This window comes from Notamacropus eugenii, chromosome 1, assembly GCF_028372415.1.
Source record: "Notamacropus eugenii isolate mMacEug1 chromosome 1, mMacEug1.pri_v2, whole genome shotgun sequence".
Taxonomy (NCBI): Eukaryota; Metazoa; Chordata; class Mammalia; order Diprotodontia; family Macropodidae; genus Notamacropus; species Notamacropus eugenii.
This window is the reverse complement of record NC_092872.1, coordinates 451,902,941-451,930,409: the sequence shown is the minus strand read 5'-3', so window position 1 is coordinate 451,930,409 and position 27,469 is coordinate 451,902,941. Positions and strand designations below refer to the sequence as shown.

At 35.3% G+C, this 27,469-nt stretch overlaps 1 protein-coding gene across 1 annotated transcript; it reads right to left on the bottom strand.

Annotated features, from left to right (window-relative positions):
• Positions 1 to 16,420: 16,420 nt before the first annotated feature.
• Positions 16,421 to 17,365, bottom strand: LOC140526722 (olfactory receptor 2D2-like). The gene has a single exon (XM_072643174.1). The coding sequence runs from the start codon at positions 17,354 to 17,356 to the stop codon at positions 16,421 to 16,423; it is 936 nt and encodes a 311-aa protein (XP_072499275.1). The 5' UTR covers positions 17,357 to 17,365.
• Between the last annotated feature and the right edge of the window lie 10,104 nt (positions 17,366 to 27,469).

Here is a 27,469-nt window from a genome sequence, read left to right as displayed (position 1 = left end):
GATTTCATATTTGGTCTTTCTAAATTTTCATCTTGATTCATCTTGCTGAATTTTCCCTGGAAGAGTACTGAGGTACATACAGGGAAATTCTGTGAATCAAAGCATTGAAAGGCAAGAGCAGGATTGCAGGAATGAAGTATATAGGGAGGCAAAAAACTGGCTAATAACATATACCGATATTGTTGGATAATTTTCTACCTAGATGTTATTTCACTGGAAGTGTTAAAATACAGTTTCAGTTTCTCCCAGGACCCTGAGGAAACCATGGAGATGGACACAGTAAATAGTAGTGAGATGCTCTCGAAAGAAACTGCAAAGCCTTATGAAGCAGTGACCTTCGGCATGGGAGAAAGAGGGAGGAAGTGAGAGAGACAGAGACAGAAACAAAGAGGCAGAAAGAGACAGAGACACACAGAGACAGACAGGTTCAGACAGAGAGAGAAACAGACACACAAAGAGACAAAGACAGAAATGGAAGCAGAGAGATAGAGATGGAAATAGAGATTTTTATTTCTAAAAGCACCCAAGAACCAATCACATTAGGGTATTGGTAATTCTACCTTTTAAGATATGAAAAAGGTGTCACATAGTGGAATGCCTTTCTATTTAGATGTTTGTGATACCTCCTGCATAGATTTTGTTTATACACAATAGAATCCTGCCTTGTACAGGGAGGAGAGAGACTTTATGAAATTACTGATGTGTAGCCCATTGAGAAGTCCATTAGTCACACCAAGGACTCCTGAAGTACTACATTGGATAGTTGCCTGAGAAAGAAAGTTTCATAAACTGTTAGTGTTGTTATCCTGTACCCCACTATCTTTTTTGACATTTGAATACTTCCAATATTTGTCATCTCTGACCTTTTCAATTGCCATGTGGTCTTATAGAGATATCTTTTTCTCACAATTATTTTCAAGACATCCTCTCTGATCCTCAGTTGTGCCTTTTTCATTTTGTAATAGACCAGCTGTTAATACAATGGGGAAATCAGTATAACTGAATCCACTGAGTATCATTCACTCCTTATCTGTGTTCCAGGGTAAGTGGAAAAAATACTAACTTTGTCCAGTCTAAGTTAGTATTGAACATCTCTCCAGGTGTCTTTTCAATAGCCCTAGTTATCGTATCTTTTTCTATTGGCAAACCGGGAAGGGATTATCTGAATTGAGTCATTCTTCTGATAAAAGAAGGAAACTCCCTTTTGGGAAACTACCAGTAGCTCAATGGTGATTTTGCGTGAGATTTCTACAAGAAGCACCTTATGACATATTTGAGTACTGCACGTGGAGTCAGAGTGTGGGAGTTAAAATCTGCCTGTGTTACTTACTACCTTTATGATCTCGTGTCATTGTATAATAATATCATTGAATTTCAGTTTTCTCATCTGCAAATGGAGGGGGCTGGTCTTGAGGATTTTTTAAAGTGATTTAATACATTAAAATACATGCTTTTATGATCCTGTATTGGGTATTTACCTAAGATTAACTATTTTAATGAATGCTTGCACTTTTCCCGTGGTTCCTTTGGGTAATAATCTTCATATACCTGAAATTTAGGAACAATCTGAATGAGGGGAATACATCACATCTCTAAGCCACACAGACTTATTGGTACTTTTGCCTGGTTGATAAGGAATGACTAAATATTGATTGGTAATAATAGATCATATATTTCTTGTTTCTCCTGCATTTTTATAACAATGACTGGTTTCTATAGCCTCATCAACTATGTACACAAATACAAATATACATATATGTATGCTGTCTCTGTATTGCTTGTATAACATCTATCAAATTACTCAAACTCTTAGTGCCAAAAAACGCTATGAAATTATAGATGTTCAGGAAAGTTTTTGATATGCCATGGTGGATAGTTTCCTCAGTGAGAATCCCCTATATGAGAATGCCCTATACCAATGAAATCACAGATTTCAGAATCACAGAACTGGATATACACAGATATAGATCTCTCTCTCTGTCTCTCTGTCTCTCTGTCTCTCTGTCTCTCTGTCTCTCTCCCTCTCTCTCTCTCTCTCTGTCTCTCTCTGTCTCTCTCTCTCTGTCTCTCTCTCTCTCTCTCTCTCTCTCTCTCTCTCTCTCTCTCTCCCTCTTTCTCTCTCTCTCTCACACACACACACACACAGATACACACACACATTATATACATATATAAATCTGTCTACACATATACATACAATATAAATCCGAAGATATATGATTTCATTGAAATAAGGGATGTGAGTAAACTCTACCTTGTGAGGTAGATCAGAAATTCCACTTCAGCTTATAGCCTTAGAGCATTTTTGTGGCACTAAGATCTTGAGTGGTTTATCAAATATCGCATGGTCAATACATATAAGAAGGGAATTTAAACCCAGCTCCTTCTGACTCCAGGGTCAGTTATTTGGCCATTTGACACTTTCTCTCATCAATATGTATCTACACATCTACATTTCTATAAATATAATCTATATGTAGATATGTCTATATATAATAAGAATAGGCATTAATGTTAATTTCTGCAAATCCATAGATTCCTGGCTGTACCCTTACATCTACAGTTAATTAACTACTTTACTGAATATCCAAATGTGTGTATGTGTTCATGCATGTAGAGTCGGGGAGGATTGGAAGGAAGAAAGAAAAAGGGTGGAAGACAGAGATATACAAAGAGAAAATGTAACAGAAGCCAGTTACAGGATAAGATGTGAATATACATAAGAAAAAATGGGGAAAAACTATTGCTACAAAATGTGATGGGAGAAGAAATAAGAAATATTTGTCTGTCATTCCAAATATTTAGTAATTCTCCTTTTTAACTAAAACAAGGGTACCAATAAGTATATTAAGAGTCTAGGTGTGACACTTACCCTCTCTCCCAGATAATCCTCATAATTTATACTCTCAAGGCTACCAGACAAGGGTTCCAAAGGAAAAGTATAAGCATTCATTGAAATAGTTCATCTTCATTAAATACCCAATACAGTACCATGTATTTAGATCTAAAAAAGATGTTAGAAATCATCAAGTCCAGATCCCTCTATTTGCAGATAAGGAAGCTGTGGTCTAGAGATGTAAAGTGACCTAAGGACATAGGGGCAAAAAGCAGCAGAAACAAGATTGAAACTACATCAACTGAGGATTATGGGAAGATGGCACTGTGATGGGATCTATATATAAAAGCTGAGATCTTCCACAAATACCCCAATCAATTAATTAATTAATACCCCCAAATTAATTAATTAATACCCCTAAAAACAACCAGAAGAAACAATTGATAAAGAAAGCTCAAGAGAATGAATAATAAGCTTTATCCAGTTGGGGACCATACAAAAAAGGCTACACAAAATCTGCAGAGTGGAAAGACAAGCTAAGAGGAAGGTAAGGTGTGAAGGATCCTAATTCTACAGAAGGAGACAGGTAAAGAAGAAAGTCAGAGACAGGAGGAACTACAAGACACTTCCTTGGCAAGAGACAGGGTCATAGCAATACCCAGACCTATCATGGGAAGAGCCAGAGTACTCATCTCCAGTAGGAGACAGGTCTAAATTAATATCCTATATGGGAACCCAAGTGCCTCATCCATGGCAAGAGACAAGACAGGACCAGCATCCAGAGACCTCACTCTCAATCAAGTGTCCACCCAATCAGTAACTGAACTATGTTAAGTGACAAGGCCAGACATTTCCTATAGAAAGAAAGACCTAAACTTAGCCACCTAATCTAGCATCAAGTAGGGCCCACTCACATTATCTAGGAGTACAGAAGCAAAGTTTGAGTTAAGCACAAACCTACAATTCAGAAAATGAAACTGGAGATGTAAATAAAAGAAAAGTCAGATACGATGAATGCCTTGGACTGAAAATAGCTGAAAAAGTGAATCAAGAAGAAAAAAGTAATATCACAATAAGTCCTCATACAACCTTAGAGAAAAGGATGGCCTAGCCAAGTACTAGGAGAGTACCTGGAAGAAATGGATACAAGAGATACAAAATAGAAGAGCTATGGAGGGAAAAAAATGAGAATTAATTCTCTAGTGCAGATGGTGGCAAACCTTGCCTAAGAATTTAACTCTCTGAAAATTAAAATGAGTCAAGCAGGAAATAATGATTCAATGAGAAAACAAGGAATAATAAGTAAAATAAACAAAATTAAATAAATAGAAAAGATACTTAAGATTTAGATCATTTAAAAAACTGATCTGGAAAACAGGTCAAGGAAAGAACATTTTAGAATCTTTGAAGTACCTAAAATGATTACATACCTAAAAAGCTGGATACCATATTTCAAGAAATCATTCATTAAAACTACTCTGCTCTCTTAGAATAAGAGGTGAATTTGAAAATAGAAAGAATTCACTAATTGTCTCCTAAAAGAAACCTCAAAGTGAAAATTCCCAACAGCAGACTAACTACAATCCAGAGTTACCTAGTTACAAAAAAAAAATACTTTAAGTAACCAAAGAGAAAGAAAGAGTTCAATATCTAAGAATCTACAGTGAGGATTACATGAGACTGTTGAAATTTAGAATACACAAGATTATTTAAATGGTGCAATATCAAAGAAAAATTGACAAATCATAAATGAATTCCCAGACATAAAGGACACTTTTGCATCATATAAAGTGGTAGTGAGGATTCCTTCATTTTGCATTTTTTTCAGTCTGTCCAATATTAAAAGCAATTGTTCTTTTAATATTAGACAAAATTCTCTTGTAAATCCATCTGGTCCATTAGTTTGTCAAATAGTAAAGTTATGAACAGACAAAGCAGGAAAGGGAAATTATAGATCAATATAACCAATATAACAATATAATCAATATAACAGTGACACAAAAATTTGAATATGATCATATAGAGCATAACAACATGAAAAAAGATCATGGATTATTGCCTCATTGGATTTATGTCAGAAATTGAGGTTTGCATCACTATAAGAAAGAATATAAATATAATAAATTATATTAATATTTCACATAATAAAGACCTCATGTCTATAACTATAGATGCTGATCCAAGAGGTCTTTTTGTAAGACAAGAGCAAAAGCAAACAAACAAAAAACAAGAGAAAGTATAGGAGCAAATAAACTCTTCCTTAACATGATAAAGTGTCTATGTAAGACCAAGAACAAGCACTATATATAAGGGAGAAAAACCAGAGGAATTTCCAGAAAGATTAAGGGTAAAGCATAGAATCCTTATGATTCAACATATGCATTTAGGAGTGCTAGCTATAAAAAGAGACATGAAATAAAATTTGATAATGTAAGCAATGCAAAGTCAGACCTAAATAGAGAAATATTAGTTGCACATGGATATATCCTGACAATAAAATAAAAATGTCAATGCTACATAATTTATTCAGTGCCATACCCATCAAATTATCCATGAATTATTTTAAAGAACTAGGAAAAAAACAAAATTCATCTGAAGGAAAAAAAAATTCCAAAGGAAATAACATTATCAGAGCTCCCATTATACTACAAAGTAGTAATGATCAAAATTATTTAGTACTGATCAAAATGTAGAGAAATGGAAAAAATAGGTATGCAACATACAGATGCAAACTATGGTAGCTAAATATTTGATAAACTCAAAGATCTGGTTATTAGGATAAATCTATTTGACACAAATTTCTAGGAAAATGGAAATTAGTCTGGCAGAAATTAGATATAAACTAATACCTTGCACCACATGCCAAAATAAACTCCAAATGGATATATTACACAGACATAAAATGTGATATCGCAAGCAAATTAAAGGAACAAAACAAAAATTGCCTTTTAAATTTGCGGAGTGGGAATATTTCTTGATTAAAGAACAGATAGAAAGAATTAGAGATGAAATGTACAATTTTGATTACAGAAAACTAAAACATTCTTGCACAAACAAAACCAATTACATTAAGATTAAAATAAAAATATGTAAGTAGGAAAAATATTTTCAGAGAATTTCTCTGATAAAATTTCATATCCATAATATACAAGTAACTGATTCAAATTTATAAGAACATGAGTCATTTTCTAATAGAATCACGATGAAACATGGAGTTCTCAAAGGACTGCCAATAAGCAAGTAAAAATGTTCCAAATTAGATAAATAAATAATTCTGATAATTAGAAAAATTCAAATTGAAGTAACTCAAGTTTTAATCTCATTCCCATCATATTGGCAAAGACGTTGAAAAAGGAAAAGGAAGCTAATTAGAGAAAAAAATATGTATACTACCACTCTATTGGAGCAATGAATTGGTTCAGCCATTCTGGATAGTAATTTGGAGCTATGCCCCCAAAGTTACTAACCTGTCCATACTCTGTGATCCAGATATACCTCTACTCAGACATCTATCCCCAAAGGGAATAAAGACCATATTTTTTAAAATGCTTATAGTAGTTTTTTGGGGGTAGGATCAAAGAACTTGAAATAAAGTGAATGTACATTTGTCTGTAAATGATTAAACAAATTATGTTTTATGAATATAGTAGAATGTGTTATGCCATAAGTTATAAGGAGAAAGCTTCAGAGAAACTTAGAATATCTGCATGAACTGACATAGAGTGAAGAACTGGGAATACAATGGCAACAACAGTATGAAGAAAAACAATTTTGAAAAACTCCAAAACTCTGATCATTTCAATGATAAACTATGATTCCAGAGCTCTGAAGATGAAGGGTAATACTCATCTCCCAATACAGGTATTATACTCAAGATGAAGATACATGCATTTGGATATGACCAATACAGGAGTTTGCTTTTCTGGACATTGCACATTTGCTACAACGACTTTGATTTTTTCTTTTAAAAAAGTGATAAGGTGTGAGGGAATAGAGGGATAACAAAAAAGGAAAAAAAATTCTGTTACCTCTTTTAATTTTTTAATGCACAGAAGAGGATAGAAAATCCAGAAAAAAACACAGACAAGCAAGATAGCTTTGAAAACTTATACTTAAAAAGAAAAGCAAGCTATACACAACAGAAATCCACATGTTCATATTCAATATTCTCTGTTCTAATAAAATTATGCAAATGTCCATTTTATTTGATTATGTTAAGCTCAAAATAAAAATTAAAAAACATATCAGCTGATTTTAAATGCAAAGCTTTTTCCCAAGAAAAAAACAACAAAATACACTTCATAGGCTGGTTTTTATAAAGCAACCATTGAACCACTGATTGCCTCAAAGAGGGCTTCCCTCCTCCATCAGCAGAATGCTCCATTCAGAGCAACTCCTCTCAGGTTGGTAAAGACAAAAGTCATTATAGTGAGATACATTAAAGTCAAGAATCAAGCTGTCATGGACCACCTACATTGTCTGATGGCAAACGTGGGGAACTGTCTGACCCACATCTCTTTCCTAGTACTTCCTTTCTAACCCCAGAGGAAGGACAGATACAGCAATTTCCCGTAATTTCTCTTGACGTTCATTTTTTTATTACTAACATGTAGGTCCCTTTAGTCATTATTAAATTTTATTTCTAATTTATGGAATAAAACAAATGTTTCCACAACATAGATTCCATAATAGAAAAGATGATTATACATGAAACTCTAAATCTACTATACACGACTTCTTATTCCTTTCAATATAGAACAAAATTATACACACACATTCATTTTCACCTATCAAGATATTTCAAAATAATGTCCTTTGTTTACACGTACACAATTCACTGTGAACACACATTCTATTGCTCTATTCAATATTTTTCCATCTACTTAAGGGATATCTCTCTTCCACCCCCTTCCTTCTTCCTCCATCTATGAATTCTTGAAATTATCCCCTTGTGGTCCCCCTCCTTTTCTCTCTCCCTGTCTGTCTCCTTAGTATATTCCTTTCCCATGCATACTTTCTTCACATTAATGCCATTTGTGAATAAAATATCATGACCAATAAGTTAAAAATTAGAACAAGAGTTTCAACTATGTCAAGAATAAGAAAGCCATTATGTTTTGAAGTAAAATTTAAACAGAATGATGTCAGAACCATCAACATCTAAAGCTGGTAAAATTTCCCTAGAAATTCCTTCAGGAGCTCCAAAAACATCTTTATATTCCTCCCCAAGTTCTTGTAATTAAATCTGCTCTGCTTTACCTGAATTCAAAGCAAAACATAAATTCTTATTCAGTTTTATAGATCATTTAATTTTGTTATGGCTGTTATAGAAGTATCTGTCAATATTTCTCCTCCTACATGTACTATACTTATGGAGAAAATTGCTGAGATGCAAACAGCTTTTTAAGACTTTTGAGGATAAGTATGGAAAACCGTGTACCAATTTTATAATATTGTTTCTTGGAGCAATACATTTAAAAAAACTGATGTGAATTAAATTCTAGAATGGTAGTGGTAGTAGTGATGGTGGTGGTGATAGTAGTAGTAGTAGTAGTAGTAGTAGTAGTAGTAGTAGTAGTAGTAGTAGTAGTAGTAGTAGTAGTAGTAGCAGTAGTAGTAGTAAGCATTTATGTGTCATTTTAAGATTTGCAAAACACCAGACATGTTTTCTAGTAACTCTAGCAAGTAAACACTATAGCTATCCCCATTTCACAGATGAGGAAAATGAGCCTGAGAAAGATTAAATGATTTTCCCAGGGTCACACAGCAAGTAAATGTCCAGAGCAGAATTTGAACTTAGATGTTCTTTACTCTTAGTCCAACACTCTAACCAGTGAACTACCTAACTGCCTAGTACATGTTTAGGAATTCAGAACACTATAGAAAGAAAATGCCATCATTAGAAGATATTCACTGGAATTTGCTTTTCCAGTTGATTAGATCTATTGTTCTCTTTGGATTATCTATGTGTAAAGGTGAAATGGATTAATATGGATAGTATTGTGTGTGTCAGAACCATGTACAACTAGCTTAAGAGAAATAATTTCTATGGATTCTAGTAGGTTAATTGTTAAAAACAAATGCTGTTAATCATAATCAAATCCTTTCTATTTATTTTTAAAGTCCTATAAAATGTCTTCTATTATTTGTATTTTATGAAGACAAATTTTACAAGTATTCTAAGAGTTCAGACTAATTCAATCCAATTTTACTCCAAATTGATGTAACTTAAGATTTGAGTGTCAACTAACTTGTTACAGTATAAAATGTGATATTTCATTGGAAGTGAATGTGACAGAACAAGGATAGGATATCTTTAGAGAGAATGACTAAGTTTTAGATTTCCTGGGTTCTAGCTTTGGCTTTGGCTTTCCCCCTCCATGCCTCAATCCTCAATATACCCTTCCTCATTTCCTCCTACTAATCTGAACATTGAATGATTATGTGAAGGGATGAGAAAGTAGATCAATAAGTTGGAGGTTTCAACAACTTGTCCTGTGATTCTGCTGTGATTTGAAGGTTCAGAGAACAGAAAAAATCTATAGAACCCCAGAGGAACCCCAGAACTTATTTGATCAAATCTATGTCTACATAGGAATTCCTTCTACAAATTCTTCAACAATTTCTTAAATACAATTTCTTAAAACAGTACAGAATGTACTGCTTTCTGAGGTAGCTCTTTGCTCCTTCAGTAAGTTCTAATTGTTACAAAACGTTTTCCTTACATTGATTAAAAATATGCTTCTCAGCAACTTTTGCTCGCTGCTCCTAGTTTTGCTGAATGGAATCAAGTAAAATGGAGTATTCCATATGACAGCAGCTAACATTACCTGTATACTCCCACAAGTCTCTTCTCCATTCTACCATTCCTAGTTCCTTCAAGTTGTTTTCATGTGGCATGACACCAAGTCCCCTCCTAATCTTGATCACCCTCATCTAGACATGCTCCAGGTAAAAAATGTCCTAAAAATGTGGTCCTTTGATATGTGCACAGTATTTTTGATGTGCTATGACCAAGGAATCCCACAGAGTAATATAACCACTTTTGCTTTGAATATTGCTTCTGAGCTTCTAAGATTGCATTAAACTTTCTTTGCTGTCATATCCCATTGTTGAGGAAACCAAGCTTTCAGTCTACTGAAACCTCTAGGGTTTCTTTATATGAATATGTGTCTGTAGTCCCCACTGATTTAAAACTAGGTGTAGTACTTTACATCTGTCCTCAGTAAATTTCATCTTTTTGTATTTGTCCCTTTGTTTTAGTTTGGTCAGATATTTTCCAAACCCTTTTATGTTATTCAATATATTAGCTTTTTACATTTATCTAAGATTTTTATAATCATGTCATCTGTGTCTTTATTCAAGTCATTGGTTAAAATGTTTAATCAGGACCAAAAAGAGCTCAGTGGAGACACCCTAATAGGAACCAGCCTTTACTCAATTTCCATATTGACACTTCTTTAGAACTAAATTCATCTAACTGCTCCATTATCCAGACTATATCTTATCATTTTGTTGACAAGTTTATCATAAGAATCTTTGTCAAAATCTTTGCTCAAAGCTAGAAGGTTAATGTTATTCCCCAAAGAGAAATCAGGTTATTTTGTCATTGCTTGTTCCTGAAAAATTTCTGTTAACTCCTCATGATCACTGCTAACTTTTTAAGTGCTCACATGTCATTTGTTTCATAATATCTGGAAACAGATCATTAGTTATTAATGTATTTATTAGTAGAACTCAAATTCATTCCTATAAGAAGGAAATTGCTTCATGATGAGAACCCAACATAGCAGTCAATTCTCTACAACTGTACTTCTCTTACTCCTTTCCTTTGGGGAGCAAGGAGGCAATAACATTCAGGAAATGCCATCAGAGGGAATTTTCAGAAATCATCATGACAGGTCTAGGTTTCTTGATTGAGACACACTTGAAGGTTCTGAGTTAAAACTGAAGCCTTAGTATTTTTAGAGCTAACAGACTGAGAAACTGAGAATGAGTAAGAATCAAAATTACCCTATGATTGCTCATTTTGAGCCTTTTACCAGTCTGAGAACTTGCCAAAAGAGAGTGAAAAGCTATGTGAGGGCTATTATATTGGGCCATGGGTTCTCAGAATAGTTACAGGATTCTGTATGTTAGCATGAGATAACACATGTTCTATTATCAGTTCTCTAGAACATGATTTTTGAATATTTGAGTGTTTCACTAGGTCCAGGATGGTTGCTGTAAACAAACTGTATCCCCGCTATATCACTTCCTCTAACTATGTCTGCCATGTGCCCCAGACGGAGGTAGAAGAATTTAGAGGCCAATAATGTTCATACATTTCTCTTTATAAAGGGGAGAATCATAGAGAGACACAAAGGAGCCAATGGAGAAGTACATATTTCTATTCTGATTTTGGGACATAGTACCACTCATTCTCTATGATTCATCCTTAGTCCTCATGCTCAACCACTACTCTGCAATCTATCCAGCCTCCTTTGAATTTCTCCTCCTTAGTTCTTCTGCATTTTCATAGGTCTTAGATTCTGTTTCAATTAAAGTGTCCTATTGTGCCCAGGGATGCCTCAAAGGAAGGACAAGTCTAGGGTAGTTTTGACAAGCAGATGAAATAGAGAAGAGTGGGCATGTTTGGGGGCTCATTTGTGATCTTAGGAAATTAAATACTGGGGCCTTAGGGAGGACTGTATCAATCTGTTTTGCTTCCACTCAATGTCAAATGTGTGAACTTACACCATTCCATGATCCTCCAGAGCTGGGTGAACCAAAGATTAAATACTTCACATTTTCTTCAAGTCCTTGTTCTAAAACTTCATCTTACATATTACCTTGTCAATGGCACTTTTACAGATTATTTTCATGCCTTTGGGCAGTAGGCACACAGTTTTTGAGTGAAATTTGGGAACCAACTCCCTCACCATGTAGGATTTGTCTCTTGCATGGCCTATAACTAAGAATTTTCAGGTAGATAGTCATTTTCATCACCAAGAGAAATGATGTGAAGGATCTTCTCATACCCAAACCCTTGCCAAATATAAATGAATGCAAATACCATTAAAATAGTGCCTGCATCAAAGGAACTTTGTTTTGATGAAAGTCAAATAATTTATTGCATCACAGTTACTATCATGGTGATTATCTATCATGGAGCTTATCATGGTGAAGATGGACACAGATCCCATAATGAAACAATCTAGGTGGATTCACTGCACAGTGCAAAACACTAGTATGTAAGTCTTGTTGAATAAGGTATCTTGAAACAAAAAGAAAAAACAAGAAAGATGCTAAAGCTTTACAAGACCAAATATACCTTATTTCAGTAACATCATCCCCCTTTCCCTCTTCTTTCTCACCTGGAAGACAGAAAAGATCAGGAAATCATTTCATAGTCAATCAAGAAACTCCTGTAAGAGAAAACAGAGCAGTTGATCAAGGAGTAGCCACTGTATATATCAGACAGGATAAAAAATAGCAGGACCTTGGTGACAAGACAGAAATCTTGGTCCAGATCCTTGTGAGAAAATGTGGAAAGGAGAAAAAAGAGTAGTTGAAAGAAAAGGAAAAGAGTGAAAAACTGGCTGAAATCAACACATTTGCATCAGCAAATTTCCTTGGTGGATCTTTGGAAATGACTTTCAAATAAGAACTAATTTTTTGAGTATAGTTCCAATTTAATGGGCAATAATGAGAAATGGTCTCTAGAGTAATTATAATATATAACGCTCCAGAGTATTTCTTGCTCATTAGTATATTGATGGAGTATGTTTCATTTCAGAGTGATTTTCAAGTGGTAGCAAGAAGGAAATTTTAGTGTAGGTAATTAAAAGATAAATCTTCAGCCTTAAACTCTAAATATTTTTTCCTATCCTCCCCCATTTTGTTGTTGTTAAGTCATTTCAGTTGTATGTAACTCTCCATGACCCCATTTTGGGTTTTTTTTGTCAAAGAGACTGGAGTAGTTTGCCATTTCCTTCTCCAGTTAATTTTCCAAATAAGGAAATGAGCCAAACAGTTTTAAGTGACTTGCCTAGGATCATACCACTAGCAAGTGTATAAGACCAGATTTGAACTCAGGTCCTTCTGGTTGACACTCTATTCATTGTGCCATGTATATCTCCTGTATTATCTACATTTAAATATGAAGATGCATGAATGAGCAATCAAGTTATTGAGTATAGAATCTACTAAGGGCTCTTTGCATAAGAGCAAGAAATCTATTTGTTAGTTTATAAGAACAATATGTAAGTTCTAGGTCTTTAATATTTCTGTTTTTGCTGAGAAAAATAAGAAAACTGAAATAACATTAATTCAATTTTATGATCTCAGAGCTTTTATGATGTTTGGATATATATATTTTCAGAAATGAATTTTTATTTAATGAATACTTTGGTCTTAGTGATTTTCTACAATCAGGAGAATACTTTTTCCCCCAAGCCCAAAGCTCAAATTTCATAATGCAGATTCTAACTGAATAGAATTGTGATTAACAAGAAAATTAGACACCTATATTGGTTCCTCAATTTCTTTTGTTTAAAGTAGTATCTCTTCCTCCTATTGAATAATAATCTAAAATCCTCTTCAGAACCAACACATATGATCCATCAAAACAAATTCAAATAGGAAAGTGAACAAAGGTATCTTAGCAGTACCAGATTTCAAACTGTATTACTAAAGAGTAATCATCAAAACAATCTGGTGCTGGCTAAGAAACAGAGTGGTGGATCAGTGAAATTAGGAACACAATACATGGTAGTAAATTACCATAGTAATCTAGTGTTTGAGAAACCCAAAGATCCATATCATTATTTGACAAAAATGCTGGGAAAACTGGAAAATAGTGTAGCCCAAACTAGGCATAGACGAACATCTCACATCATATACTAAGACAAGTTTAAAACGGTATATGATTTAAACATAAAAGGTGATATCATAAGGAAATTAGGAAAGTATGGAATATTTTAAGTGTCAGATTTATGGATAAGGGAAGAATTTATGACCAAACAAGAAATAGAAAGCATTAAAGGGTATAAAATGAGTAATTTTGATTACATCAAATTGAAAGAATTTTGCAGAAACAAAATCAATGCAACTTAGACAGAAGGCAGGAAACTGGGGAGAGGGGTGGGAATGGTAGCAAGTTTCTCTAATAAAGGCCTAATTTCTCAAACACATAGAAAACTGAGTCAAAATTATAAAAATGCAGGTCATTCTGCAGTTGTTAAGTGGTCAAAGGATATGAACAGACAGTTTTCAAACAAAAAAATCAGAGATATCTGTAGCCATATGAAAAAATGCTCTAAATCACTATTTATTAGAGAAATGTACATTAAAACAACTCTGAGGTACCACTTCACATCTATAAGATGGAATAATATGATAGAAAATGTAAAATGATAAATGTTGGAAGAAATATGGAAAAATCAGGGCACTAATATATTATTGGTGGAGTTGTGAACTGATCCAACCATTTTGGAGAGCAATTTGGAACCTATGCCTAAAGGGCTATAAAGTCATGCAAATCCTTTGAACAAGCAATATCACTACTAGCCCTATTCCCCAAAGAGATCAAAGAAAAAGGAAAAGAAGATCTATGCGTACAAAGATATTTATAGCAGCTCTTTTTGTCATGGCAGAGAATTGGAAATTGAGGGGAATAGCTGAACAAGTTGTGTATATAATTGTGATGGAATACTATTGTCCTATAACAAATGACAAGCAGGCAGATTTCAGAAAAACCTGAGAATATTTACATAAACTGATGTAAAGTGAAAGGAGCACAACAAAGAGAATACTACACACAGTAACAGCAATATTGTTTTGGTAATCAACTATGAATGGCTTAGCTATTCCGAGCAATACAATGATCTTAAACAACTCCAAAGGATTTCTGGTGAAAAATGCTATCCACCTGTAGAGAAAGAACTGATGGAGTCTGGATGCAATAAATTAACATCAATTAATTTCTTTTTTGCATTATTTCATTTTTTCTCAATTGTGTTTAAATGTTTTTTTAAATTTTGAGATCAAATTTTTCTCTTCCTTTTTCCTCTCTCCCCTTTTTCAGAAGGCAATCAATTTGATATAGACTGTGAATGTGCAGTTATGCAAAAATTTCCGTATTAGCATGTTGCAAAAGAAAACATAGACTCCTCCCCTCCCTCCCCAAAAAAACAAGACTAAAGAAAAAAGTAAAAAAAAAAAAAGTGTGGTATAGTTTATTACATGGGATTGGAGAGTTAGTACTCGTCATCTAATGGTGTAAGATTAAGGGAAACACACTGAAATGGTAACTTCCATTGATGGCATTATCTCTCTTTAGTTCAATATACTGGTGCATATATTTTTCACTTGAGATTTTGAGATTAAAGAAGTTTTTACAGACCACGAAATGGCAGCATGAGATAATGAAGAGATTTTGCTTGTTAAAGAGAAAACAAGTGCATGAGGAATAAAGATATGGTAGCTGCCTTAAATGTCTAAGAGATTTCCTTTCGGAATACAGATTAAACTTATTCTACTTGGCCCAAAAGCAGGTAGATGATGTGATGAGCAGAATTTGTAGCGAAACAGACTTTGAGTCAACATAAAAAAATATTCCTCAGATTTAGAGCTGTACAGAAATAGAACAGGTTGCCTATTAATGATGATCTTCAAACAGTGGTTGACAGCTTCCCAATGATGTTTTACATGGAATTTCTTTCCAGGTACATGTAGAATCAACTGAAGTTTGGAATTTCACTCAGCATTGCAATACTATGATTTTAATTAACCTTCATATAACACATTTTCAAGTCCATTTTATCACTGTAGCTACATTCCTCTGGACACACTCTGGCTGAAAAAAAATGTGTTTTTTAAAATGATTCATCCATTTATAGAACACAACCATCCAGACAATAGCACTTAAGCCTTAAACATTTAAAGTGTCATATTTGTATCAATAGCTGTCTAAGATCAGATTAGTTTTATTTGTTTATATAGGCTCCCCCATTCAGTTTCCTAAATACCTGTCTCTTCTTATTCCCATTAATTTTTACATCACATGTCACTCCATCCCCCAAAATGCATTGTAGAATTTCTAGTTGCTATTATAGGATCATAGATCTATGACTATAGGACATTTCATAAGCCATGTACTCCAACTCATTTTAGTAATGAGTACACTGAGGCTTAGGGAGGCTAAGTAATATGTTCACAGTATTACAGGTAGAAAGCATAAGAATTAGAAATCCTACAACTCAAAAAAGTGCTCTTTTCACAGTATTGTGTTGATAACTCCAAATTAATTATTTTTTAATTCTTCATATCAAAATAACCACTCAAATCTTCATCACCTCAAACCTCTCCCCACACTTGAGATGTATGACAAGTGTGTATGTATATGTATGTATATATATACATATATATATTCTAACCATAATAATTTACATAGGTATACACACAACTATTTAGAGCATAAGTATAAATTCTCTCTACTTCCCCATTCCTAAGAGAAAAGATATCCCCTCCACTCTGCCCAGGACACCATATAGTAATCTTTGAAGATGAACTACATTACCAAAATCAACTGTATTGAGAGGATCAAAGTTTGCAAGGCTGTCTTTTGATGATGGTGTTACTGAATGCCCTCTTTACTTCTTTGTTCCTCAGGCTGTAGATGAGGGGATTAAACATAGGAGCTATCACAGCATAGAAAATAGACACCAATTTCCCTTGCTCCTTAGAGGACTTGGGTGTCATATAGGTCATGATGGCTGATGCGTAAAAAATGGCAACTGCAATGAGATGAGATCCACAAGTGGAGAATGCCTTGAGTCTCCCTGAGGTTGTCTTCATCCTGACCACAGTAACTACAATAGAGCCATAGGAGACCAGGATCAGGCATACTGGTGCAAGAAGAATCACCACACCCATTATGAAAATGACTGTCTCTGCTGTGTGGGTGTCTGCAGATCCCAGAGCCAGGAGAGCTGGGGCCTCACAAAAGAAATGAGCAATCTTGTTGTCTCCTCTATAGGGAACTTGTAGTGTAAATGTTGTGTCCACTACTGACACTAGAACACCACATACCCAGCAGCCCAAAGCCAACTTGATACACACCCTTCTTGTCATTATGAGAGGGTAATGCATGGGATCACAGATGGCCAAGTACCGATCATAGGACATCACAGATAACAGTGCACACCCTGCACATCCAAAAATAAGGAATAAGAAAAGCTGAGCTGCACAACTCATGAAAGAAATGAACTTTCTCCTGGTCAGCATATGGACCAGGGCTTGGGGAACAATACTGGTAGAGAAGCAGAGGTCAGCCACAGATAAGTTGCACAGAAAAAAGTACATGGGCATTTGGAGCTTTGAATCAGTCAGAACCACGATGATGAGAAGCAGGTTTCCAAGCGCAGTAATCAAGTAGATGACCAGGAACAATATGAAGAGTAGAAGCTGAGTTTGAGGGTCATCAGAAAGTCCCAGGAATAAGAATTCTGTCACCCAGCTCTGGTTGGTCTGACCCATGATTTTTTTTTTTTTTTTTTGGTGCTTTTTCCAAAATGAGCCAACAGGTATTTGATGTGAGGAATTAACCTATATTATTAGGGAATCTAATGTTGGAAAGGGTATTAGAGGTTATCTTGTCCAATCCTCCACTACTCTAATACAATAGCTCTCATAATAGACACATTGCTCATCCTCCTTAAATCTTCTCTTTTCCAGGCTAAACACTTCCTATTCATTCAACCTTCTTCATAATTAATGTTTTCCATATTCTTCACTATTATGTTCACCCTCCTCTGGATGTGTTCTATATTCTTAATGTTCCTTTCAGACATTAGTTTTTTAAGATTTCAGAATTCAGTACAGTTAATAACTGAGTACAATATTCCACATGTGACCTGACCATCATACTTATCAATTTTAGTCTCTTTGGTAATCAACGATATTATACCTGCTGTAATGTAGCCTAAGGTTGTGTTTAGTTTTGGGGCAGTCATGATATTTATCTTATATTGAGCTCAGTCAAGCAAAACCTTTGTTTCCTTTTCATATGAATAACTGTTAGACTAAGTCTGTCCCTTTATATAATTATGCAGGTGATTTTTCTCTACCAAAAATCAGGAGGAGTTCAAATTTAGTCTTCATGATTGCAATTTTATTTCATCTTGTTGACATTCCCCTAAAAGAGCCCTGAAGTGCATATAGGGAAACACTGCTCACGTTCTGCTTTCTTGCTTACTGAAAGACAAGCCTAGGCTTGAAGAATTAGATGGGAATGGATATTACTAGCTAACCATATGTGATTACTTCCTTGTACAAGACTTAAGCTTCTGAGTGTTTCTCTTGAAGTTAAAATTTACAGGTCATCTGGTGATGTTGGTGAGATGCTTTCAGGGGTGAGTGAGTATAAGAGTAAGTATATCTAAGAAGGAGAATCACTTCCCATGGGTCTTAATCCCAAGTTTTGGCCTTCACAATACTGAGAGACTCTCATATGTACTAGTTTCTTTGGACCAAAATAGCAGCAATAGAAGAATGTCAAACCATATGAAAGATTTTCCTATGTGGGTTCCAGAGGCACCTTCTGTGTGAGTTTCTGATGAAGGGAAGGAGGTTTATATTTTAGGAACACTGCAGTAGCACATGGCAACATGGCTTTGGAAAGGTAATCACAGTGAATATTATTCCTCCATATAAAGGACTTTCTTGCTAAAATTGTAGGCTCATTGTCTACGTCGGTATGAGAATCTAAAGTTTGCCATCTTTGTTGTACCAGCTATACGATACTAAACTGCCTCTAATCCATTTTTTACCTATAACCTATAGAATTCCTAAATTGGAGAAAGGTTTTACATCTATTTACTTTCATTATAAACCAATGAATTGTAAGAAATGTCATCATCTGCACTGTGGCTCTACATGGTGCTTCTCCTGATCATCATCACAGCTTAACAACAAAAGACCCATTATGAATTGTAAAGATTTTGCTATACCCACCACATGGGCTAGATCATTGGATCTAAAACTTGGCCCTTCTGAAGTTAGGGGATAAAACTTGGGATTTCTGATCTTTATTCTCTCTATATTCACTCATTTCTTCATATTGCATTGCTTGTATTTTTCGCTATCTTTTTGTTTTGCTTTTTGTTTACCTGTACTAGTCTCATCCTCCAGGAACTCTTTATGTCCAGAGCCTCATATACCTGAGGTCAGAATTTCCCAGTAATTACCCTATGGATATTTAAGTTGTTGAAGGTCCTATAGAAACATTTAGGACCTTACCACAAAAGAGTGATATGTCATAGGAACAATATCTCACTTAAAAGGTATTGAAAACATACTCGGAACTTAATTGCTTTTAGAGGACTAAGGTTAAACCAGTGGCATAGATTCCGGATCTCCTAAATACAAAAGTCATTACACAAGATGTCAGATGCTCCTACCTCGGACTTGCTGCATACTTCTTCTAACTGGTATGTCACAATGACAAATGAGGAAGCAGTGAAATTTCACCCAGTCAAATCAATGCTGCCTCCTTATGCTGCCTCTCTTCTCTGTTACTTATAAGTAAACTTCCTTTTCTTATAAGGTCTGACTGTTTCATTTTACTGCAATCCCTAACCTGAACCATCAGACTGACCTGAGTTGTCTGACCCAGAACTTACCGTACATGTTGTTTAGTGAAAATAACAGGGGATTGAGTAAGAGGATATGAGTTCTTATTATCTTCTGCTATTTGAGTGACCTTGGGCAAATCACTTAATGTCTCTGGACCTCAGTTTCCTCATCTGCAAATGGTAATGTACTTGAAACTTAAAGTCATGTCTAGATCTAAACCTATGATGTGACGATTCTATTTTGGGAATTTGACAGAGAATGGTTTTTGATTAATCATGCCAATAAACTTAGAGTTATCATTTGTAACAAAAAGCAGCTGAAATTAATTTGGTATCATGTACTTATGATGAAACCATATTGGCTCCCAGTCATTATCACAAGCTTTTTAATTGCTCACAAACCATCCCTTTAACCATATGTTTAGAGGGATATCAGGGATTAAAGTTAAACTCACTCACTTACAATGTAGAAGTTTTGCTATAAACATTTTTGAAAATGAGGACATCAGCCTTTAAACAGTCATTCAGTACCTCTCCCATCAAAGTACCTCATGGAATAGAGTCAAATATTGTTGTCAAAAAGAAGAATAAACTAAGAGAAGTCAATTCTAAATCCACCTTTAAAAACTTTAACTCCCCCTTCATCCCCCTCACTTCTTACTTTGGTATTTATTGTCTAACCTATATTGCTTATGTTCAAACAAATTTAATAATTGACTGTCAGACATTAACATAGAGGACAAATGTTTTCACTGAACTGAAATACTCAAAGGAAAACAATTTAATTTATCAGATCAAAGGAAACAAGGGTCTAACGCTGAAGTATCCTGACTTGTTAAAATTCTTAGACGGTCCTTCATTTTACTGGCATATAAAGACACATCAACCTTTAGTTACTGTAACTCTTTCTGATAATTGTTCATTTTATTACATTTTACCTGCTTCTTTTTCTTAATTGTCTACTAGATTTTAAGTTGTAAGAGACACTAACCATTTAGTTTCATATGGTCTAGTACAGAACCATCCACCTAGCAAGACATCCTGAGTTCCCTTATAAGTCAGATTCTACAATTCATGACAGACTCCAAACAATTCATTAGTATTTATTTAGATAATTTTCTCATTTTTCTGTCATGGATACATCCATGTTAATCAAACATATGATGTGTTAATTAGGTTTTGGGGATTATATTCACAAGTGCAAACGACACTAAGACTATATCAATAGAATATAAGCTCTTTGAATAGGTACTGTTTCTTCTTTGTCTTTTTAACTTGTGTCTAGGCATAGTATATGACTGCACTTAATAAGTAATTGTTGAATAATCCCAAAAATAAGTTAGTGTTTAGGGTATTTGTTCAAGGTGAGGAATACTTTCAGATGGACCTACTCTACTTTAAAGGTGTTCTAGATGAGGGCTTATTGCTAATGAACAAGACCTTTGTGGACTTCCTGGGGAGAGTACACTTCTACTTGGTTTATTTCTGGCTACTTAATATTTCATTTGCCTCCTGAAGAACGGAATCAGGCTGTGACTGGAAAGCCAAAAAGGAAAGACCCTTTAGGCTCTAAGAGATATATTTGCATTAGCCTCATTTTTAGTACAGTTGTGTCTTGGCCATCTTTCTACATTTCAAATAATCTATGCTTTCATCAAAAACATAAAATGTTTAATGCAGGCTTCACAACATATGACTGTGGGCCCACACCTAAGGATTTCAGACAGCCATGAAAAATGTAGGGTTGCCATTTTGGAGAGCAACTTGGAACTATGCTCAAAGAACTATAAAAATGGTATACTCTTTGACCCAGCAACACCTCTTCAGTGTTTGACACACAATCCATGGCAACCAACCATCATAAGTCTGTCTCTCATCTAACCTATCTGTGACTGAAGAAGTTTAGCTTGTTTTAATTTTAGCCCCTACCTACCGCCAAGTTGTGTAGGTCTGGTTTGATGATAAAGGACAAAGGTGAGAGACTTCTGAAGGTATTCCAGTAGACATTCTACCCACCTCACTTCTCTCACTCACATATACACTAAACTGCTCCCTGCACACACAACCATACTTTCTCTAGCAACCAATCTTTGATTCTAGTTATACAAACAGCTCTGGATCCATCTAACTATGTTTCCATGCAGTTCACATTTATCTTGTTTACAAGGCTATCAGAATTTTTTTTCAAATTTCTTGTTGAAATCTAGAATTTCCATGGAAATTTCTTATATCTATAAGTCTGGCAACCCTGTTAAAAATATAAATTAAGTCAATCCTCACAACTTTTTTCTTAGCAAAACCTATATGAGCTACTAGTTCTCACTGCTTATATTTCTAAGTGTTAATCAACCATCTCTTTAATAAAAGTGGAGCATCCTTGCTATTGATAGAGCTTAAATAGATTCTACAGACAGGGGAATGACTTGAGGATGAGAATTCATTGAAAAAAATCAATTTCCTCCATATTGGCATCAAGCACTAGTTTTTCTAGTAGCAAAAAACCAAAACAAAACACAAGAAGATCTCAGGGAATATTCTCAGAATTCACCACAAGAAGCTTACATTTCTTGACAGGGAGAAGTTTATAGATTCTAGGTGATGTTAGTAGGATCTGGAAGATGTTGAGAGCCAAGGGACCAAGAGGTAAATAATCAACAAGGAGCAGTAGTTCCTTGAGATAATTAGTTCTTACCTAATTCCTTATGCTAGGGGAGTAACTGTTTTAGAGCTTGATCTTCTAGGATAGCGATAGGTTTTGTTCTTGGCTTCTGTAGGTGAGTGTAACAGAAGAGTTATGTTATTCTGCGTTGTTCCAGAAGAGTGTTAGTATTGGGGAAGTAATTTTCTAGGTGCCCTTGAATTTCTTCCAACCGCTTGGGTGATTTCTGTAAGCAGTATCAATTGCTCTAGGGTCAATCTGACTCAATACATGCCCACCTCATGTATTAGCAGAGCTAAAGAACTGAAAGATGTGATTCTAGAGAGGTAGAAGTATTCAGATGGTAGCGTGACTCTGACATATTTTCTTTTAAAAGTGGACAAGCAGAGAGATACGTAGAATGCAAAGGAGAACTCCAAATTTTTCTTTTAAGGGATACCCCATGCCACATTCCCTCTCTTTCTCCCCTGCCCTCCATCTTTTAACTGCCACCTATACACTTCATTCCTATCATCTAACTGACAAACTTTGAAATGGTTGCTTTCCTTGATTCTAGAGAGTCAATTAATTTTATATCCTATTTTGATAACTGTGCACAGTTATCCTCTGCCCAGTTTCAGAAGAAAAGAAAGTCTAGGACTGGTTTGATAAACAGCAGAGATGCAAAAGAACCTGGAGGATCTAGCTATCTTGTGTGATCTTAGGGAGCTAAATTTTGGGTACTGTATCAGACTGCCATTCTACCTCTCAGACCCAAAGGTGTGCAGTGAAATGCCTGTGGCTCTCTGCTTCTGTGTAACCCTCATTCCATTAGCCCAAGGATTAAGTGTGTTGCCTTTTCCTCAGGTTTCTGACATTTGAAACTCCATTGTGGGTGTTAAGGTCAATGCTATTTTCTAGATAATCTTCATGCCTTTGTGACATAAATAACATTTTTCTGAAGAGTCTAAAGGATCAGTTCCCTCATTGTATAGGGCTTGTTTTTTCCTTAAACAATAGCTAAATATGATTGGGAAGGAGGACATATAACTTCACATGAGTTCAATGCAAAAATATACCTGTGGAGGAAACCCCTAGACTCAAACCCTCTCAGGTAAAGATAGGTATAAATATTGCGCAAGGGGCTCTTATACCAGCAAAGGAACTCATATTGTGTTGCAGTTTTTCAACTGGAATCCATTCCATGCCAGTTCCTGAGGACTACCTGTTGTTGATGGGGGATATGTCTTATAATGAAAATCATCTGAGTCGATCTACTGTCTAGGGGAAAGTGCTGGATGAAGAATGAGGGATTTTGAATCAAAAGGACAAAATCAAGAAGGTACTGAACATAAATTCCCTTGAAACATTCAAGATCAAACTTCTCCTTTTTTAGTCACCCCTTCCTCTTTTGCTCATCTGGATTTCAACCCTTGCTTTCTCACCTGAAATTCAGAAAAGACCAGGAAAGGATCTCATAGTCAGTGAAGCCACTCCAAATGCACAACACAGAACAGATGCATGAGAAATAACCACTGGGCTAGGTGGATAGCACAGGGATCTTTACTGGAAGGCAGAAAACATATTTTATATGTAAAGTTCCAGGACGAAGAGTTAGGAAGAAGAGTTAGGGAGAAGGGGAGAGAAGAATGAAAATCTGGTTCACATTCCCCCTTCCCACAAGGAAATCTCCTTGATGGTTCAGAAGATGTACCTTTCAAGTAAGAGCAAATTCTTTGAGGATAGTACAAATTTAATGGGCTATGATGAGAGATGGCCTCTAGAGCAAATATGCTCTAGAGGATATTGTACTCATTAGGAGAGATCTGTTGATGTGTTTCTTTTCTAAGTGGTTGTAAAGACCAATTTTTAGAGCAGTTAACTCAAAACTGCATGTACAGCGATTGACTTGGCCTGGGTTCCTGTCCTGATTAATAGGGGGAAGGGGCAGAGCACTAGTCTCAGCTGAGTTTCTTGTCCTCTTTTCACCATGCCCTTACATTCCTTTCAAATTTAGCCTATTGCTCTAAATGCTGTATATGGAAAGTTTTTTTTTGCCCTGATTGAGTTTTTAATCTCCTATCTTCTTTAATGGTCAAGCAGTTCATTATTTGTCACTCCTCATGAAGTGGCAAGATTTAGGCAGTCTCAGTCATATGAAATCCATGTAATTGGACCTCAAGCCATAAGCTTGAGAACTTTTTAAAATTCTTACTCCAGAGGCACATGGAGTCACTTGAGAGTAGAGATGAGAACTCTAAATATTACAGTACTCCAGTGTTAGTTGTATGGGGCTTCTTTCTTATTGTTTTATGAGATCCTCTGTACATACTTCATATGTGACACATTTATTTCCTTTGAAGTTGTGAAACAGGGAAAGTTTGTAGTTTGCTTTAATCAAATATGACTTAAAGAACTTCTCATTGATGAGGAGCAGCTAGGTGATGTGGTGGATAGAGAGACAGGAAGACGCATGTTCCTGGGTTCGAATCTGAACTCAGACACTCACTTGCTAGGTGACCCTAGGCAATTCACTTAACTCTGTTTGCCTCAGTTTCTTCATCTGTAAAAAGAGCTGGAGAAGGAAATGGCAAACCACTCCAAACAGGGTCATGAAGAATCACACATCACTGAACAACAATAACCTTCATAAATGACTTTCCTTGTTTGGCTAATAAACAGAAACTTACTTTGTTTGCAGTCTCATTTTCATATTATATATTTGTCAAGAAATTTTGCTGTGATAATTATTCCTTTTTAAATTATCCAATTCTTTGGTCATTGTTTTCCTGTCAGTTTGAAATATAACATGGTTAATCCAGTAATGTTTGCATGTATTATATTCTTTTAGCACAGCTGTACTGTCATTTCATAATAAGCACAACACTTTGCCATCCATTTTGATTGCAAATCCACATGCCACTATACCTTAAAAACATGACATCAGAAGTCTACTTTTGTCTGTTTTTCATATTTTAACATGATAGGTGTATGCTGTAAGAAAGTCATCATGCAGTGATAAACATGGCACTTGAAATGCTGTTGAGTGATAACTACCTCACTATGATTTGTAATGTACTAAGCAGCAGTGTGAAGAGATGAGACTGTCACACAGAATATTGCCCTAAACTACTCAATTCTGCCATAGTATGAGAAAGGAACCATGGACAATACGAAAATGAATAAGCTAAATGATTGAGCACAGCAGTGTTTTCAATGAGATTTTATTTATGGACACTGACATTTGAATGTGATATAATTTTCACATCATGAAACATTATTCTTTTGATTTTTTTCAACTATTTAAAAAGGCAATGACCACTCTTAGCTCAGAGGCCATTTAAAAATATGTGGCAGACCAAAATTGGGCTGTGAACCATAGTTTACCAACCATTGATCTAGTTTAGTCCCACTCATTTTATGGAGAAAGAAATTGAGGACTATAGAGCTTAAAGGACTTGCCTGAGATCAGTGAGGCATTGACAGAGGCAATATTTGAACTAAGGTACACTGTTCCCACTGTCATTTCTGATACAACAATTTTATCTGAATAATGATCTAAGTGGGTAGCAGAGAAATGAGTAAGCACAGGAAAGTGAAAGCAAGTATAGATGGCATTTTCCAGGAGTTTTGCTTTTTAGGGAAGGAAATATATAGCACAATAAATTGAGAGCATAGTAGGGTCAAGTTCAAAGTTTTTGTTTTTTATTTTGTGACATTTAAAAAGTTCCAGAAACAGTTTCTGGGTAATATAATGCTAGCATTTCATTAACAAAAGGAAGGGTCATAGGGCTCTCTTGGACCAAAGTCAACTCATGGAAGTGGGTTCACAGTTTATAGATCCTTGGAAGAGTGGGTGTTTCTGAGAATGGCAATCAGCTCTGGCTGGTTAACAATGAGAAGAATGAATATCACAACGGGAGATGGAGCCATTCTAATGAAGGGCCAGGAGATCGAACTTTGTGTCATTTATTTTTAAATTGCCCAGCCTTGAGCAATCTAATCAAAAAATGTATCCCTCCCCAAACCTGAATAGAACACAATGGGCAGGAATTTATGTACGTAAGATGGTCTAGGTGGGATAAATTTTTGGCAGAGCTCAGTAATGTCCTTAGAAGTCTGGACTTCAGGCAAGGATAAAAGACAGGGAAAAAGCTTACCAATCCCTCATAATTGGTTATTAATAATCATTTCTCTCAGTTTTCAAAGAATGGGGGAGATATGGATTTATTTATAGGCAGCAGGGAAGAAGGTACCAAAAAGAAAAGACTGAAGATTAATGATATATTCTGCGTGATATATGCACTATTTGTGAGATTTTTTTTCTATGACAATTTCTTATCTGTTGAGTCTAAAAACTTGCAATTTTGCCTTTGTGAGTATATATGTGTGTATATATAAAGCTAAAAGATTTTTCACAGGTACACTATAAATCTTGTGTTAAACACAGAATCATATAATCAGAAAACTGGAAATCCTGGAGAAAGCATTTAGTCACTTGAAGTCTGAACTTTTTTCCAATGCCATCCAAAACCTCTAGTGAAAGGCAACTCACTACATTATGAGGCAGTCCATTCTACTCTTTAGACAACTAGAATTCTTAGAAAGTTCTTTATACTAAGCTTGCCTGCTTCCATCCGCTCCCTGGCCTTAGTTCTCCTTTCTCTATCCAAAAATAATAAGTCAAATCTTCAACAATTCAAATAATTGAAGAGAGCTGTCATATTATCTGGAAGTTTTCTCTTCTCCAGGCCAAACACCACCAATTACTTCAACTGACCCTAGTATTTAGGACATTTTGTTTTGGCTGAAGGAGCTCTGGTTCAAATCTGAATCGTTGCAGTTAATCTAGAGCAAGGATTCTTCACTGTTTCAATATAATATTGCCCTTTGGCAGTCTGATGAAACTTATGGACCCCTTCTCAGAATAATATTCTTAAATACATAAAATAAAATCCGTAATGTTATAAAGAAAAGCCATTATATTAACATAGCGTTATCAAATTGTGTTGTGGGTTTGTTTTTTTTTTTTAACAAGTTAATGGACTCCAGGTAAAGAACTCATTTACAGACATTTTCTTCTTTACTGTCTATTGTTCCTGTCTCCCATAAGTTCAAGCTCAGTATGCTAGATGTGATCTCATCAGAGCAGGGCACAGTATGAGATTTAAGAATCAAACACCAACTATTATAAACCCAGGCTACATGGAAGCACTGATAATGCTATGGCAGAATAAGTTTCTTTCCACCTCAATGTTATTTCAACTGCTTTCTTCAATGTTATGCTAATACTATCTCCCCTCTAAGGACTCATCCCTTACCCTTTACATAATTGACAACACAAAGAGTGGAGGACCGACAGAGGTCTTTGAGATGCTT

Excerpts from the sequence above, each read along its gene's own strand:
- LOC140526722 (XM_072643174.1), bottom strand. The coding sequence starts at position 17,356 with ATGGGTCAGACCAACCAGAGCTGGGTGACAGAATTCTTATTCCTGGGA.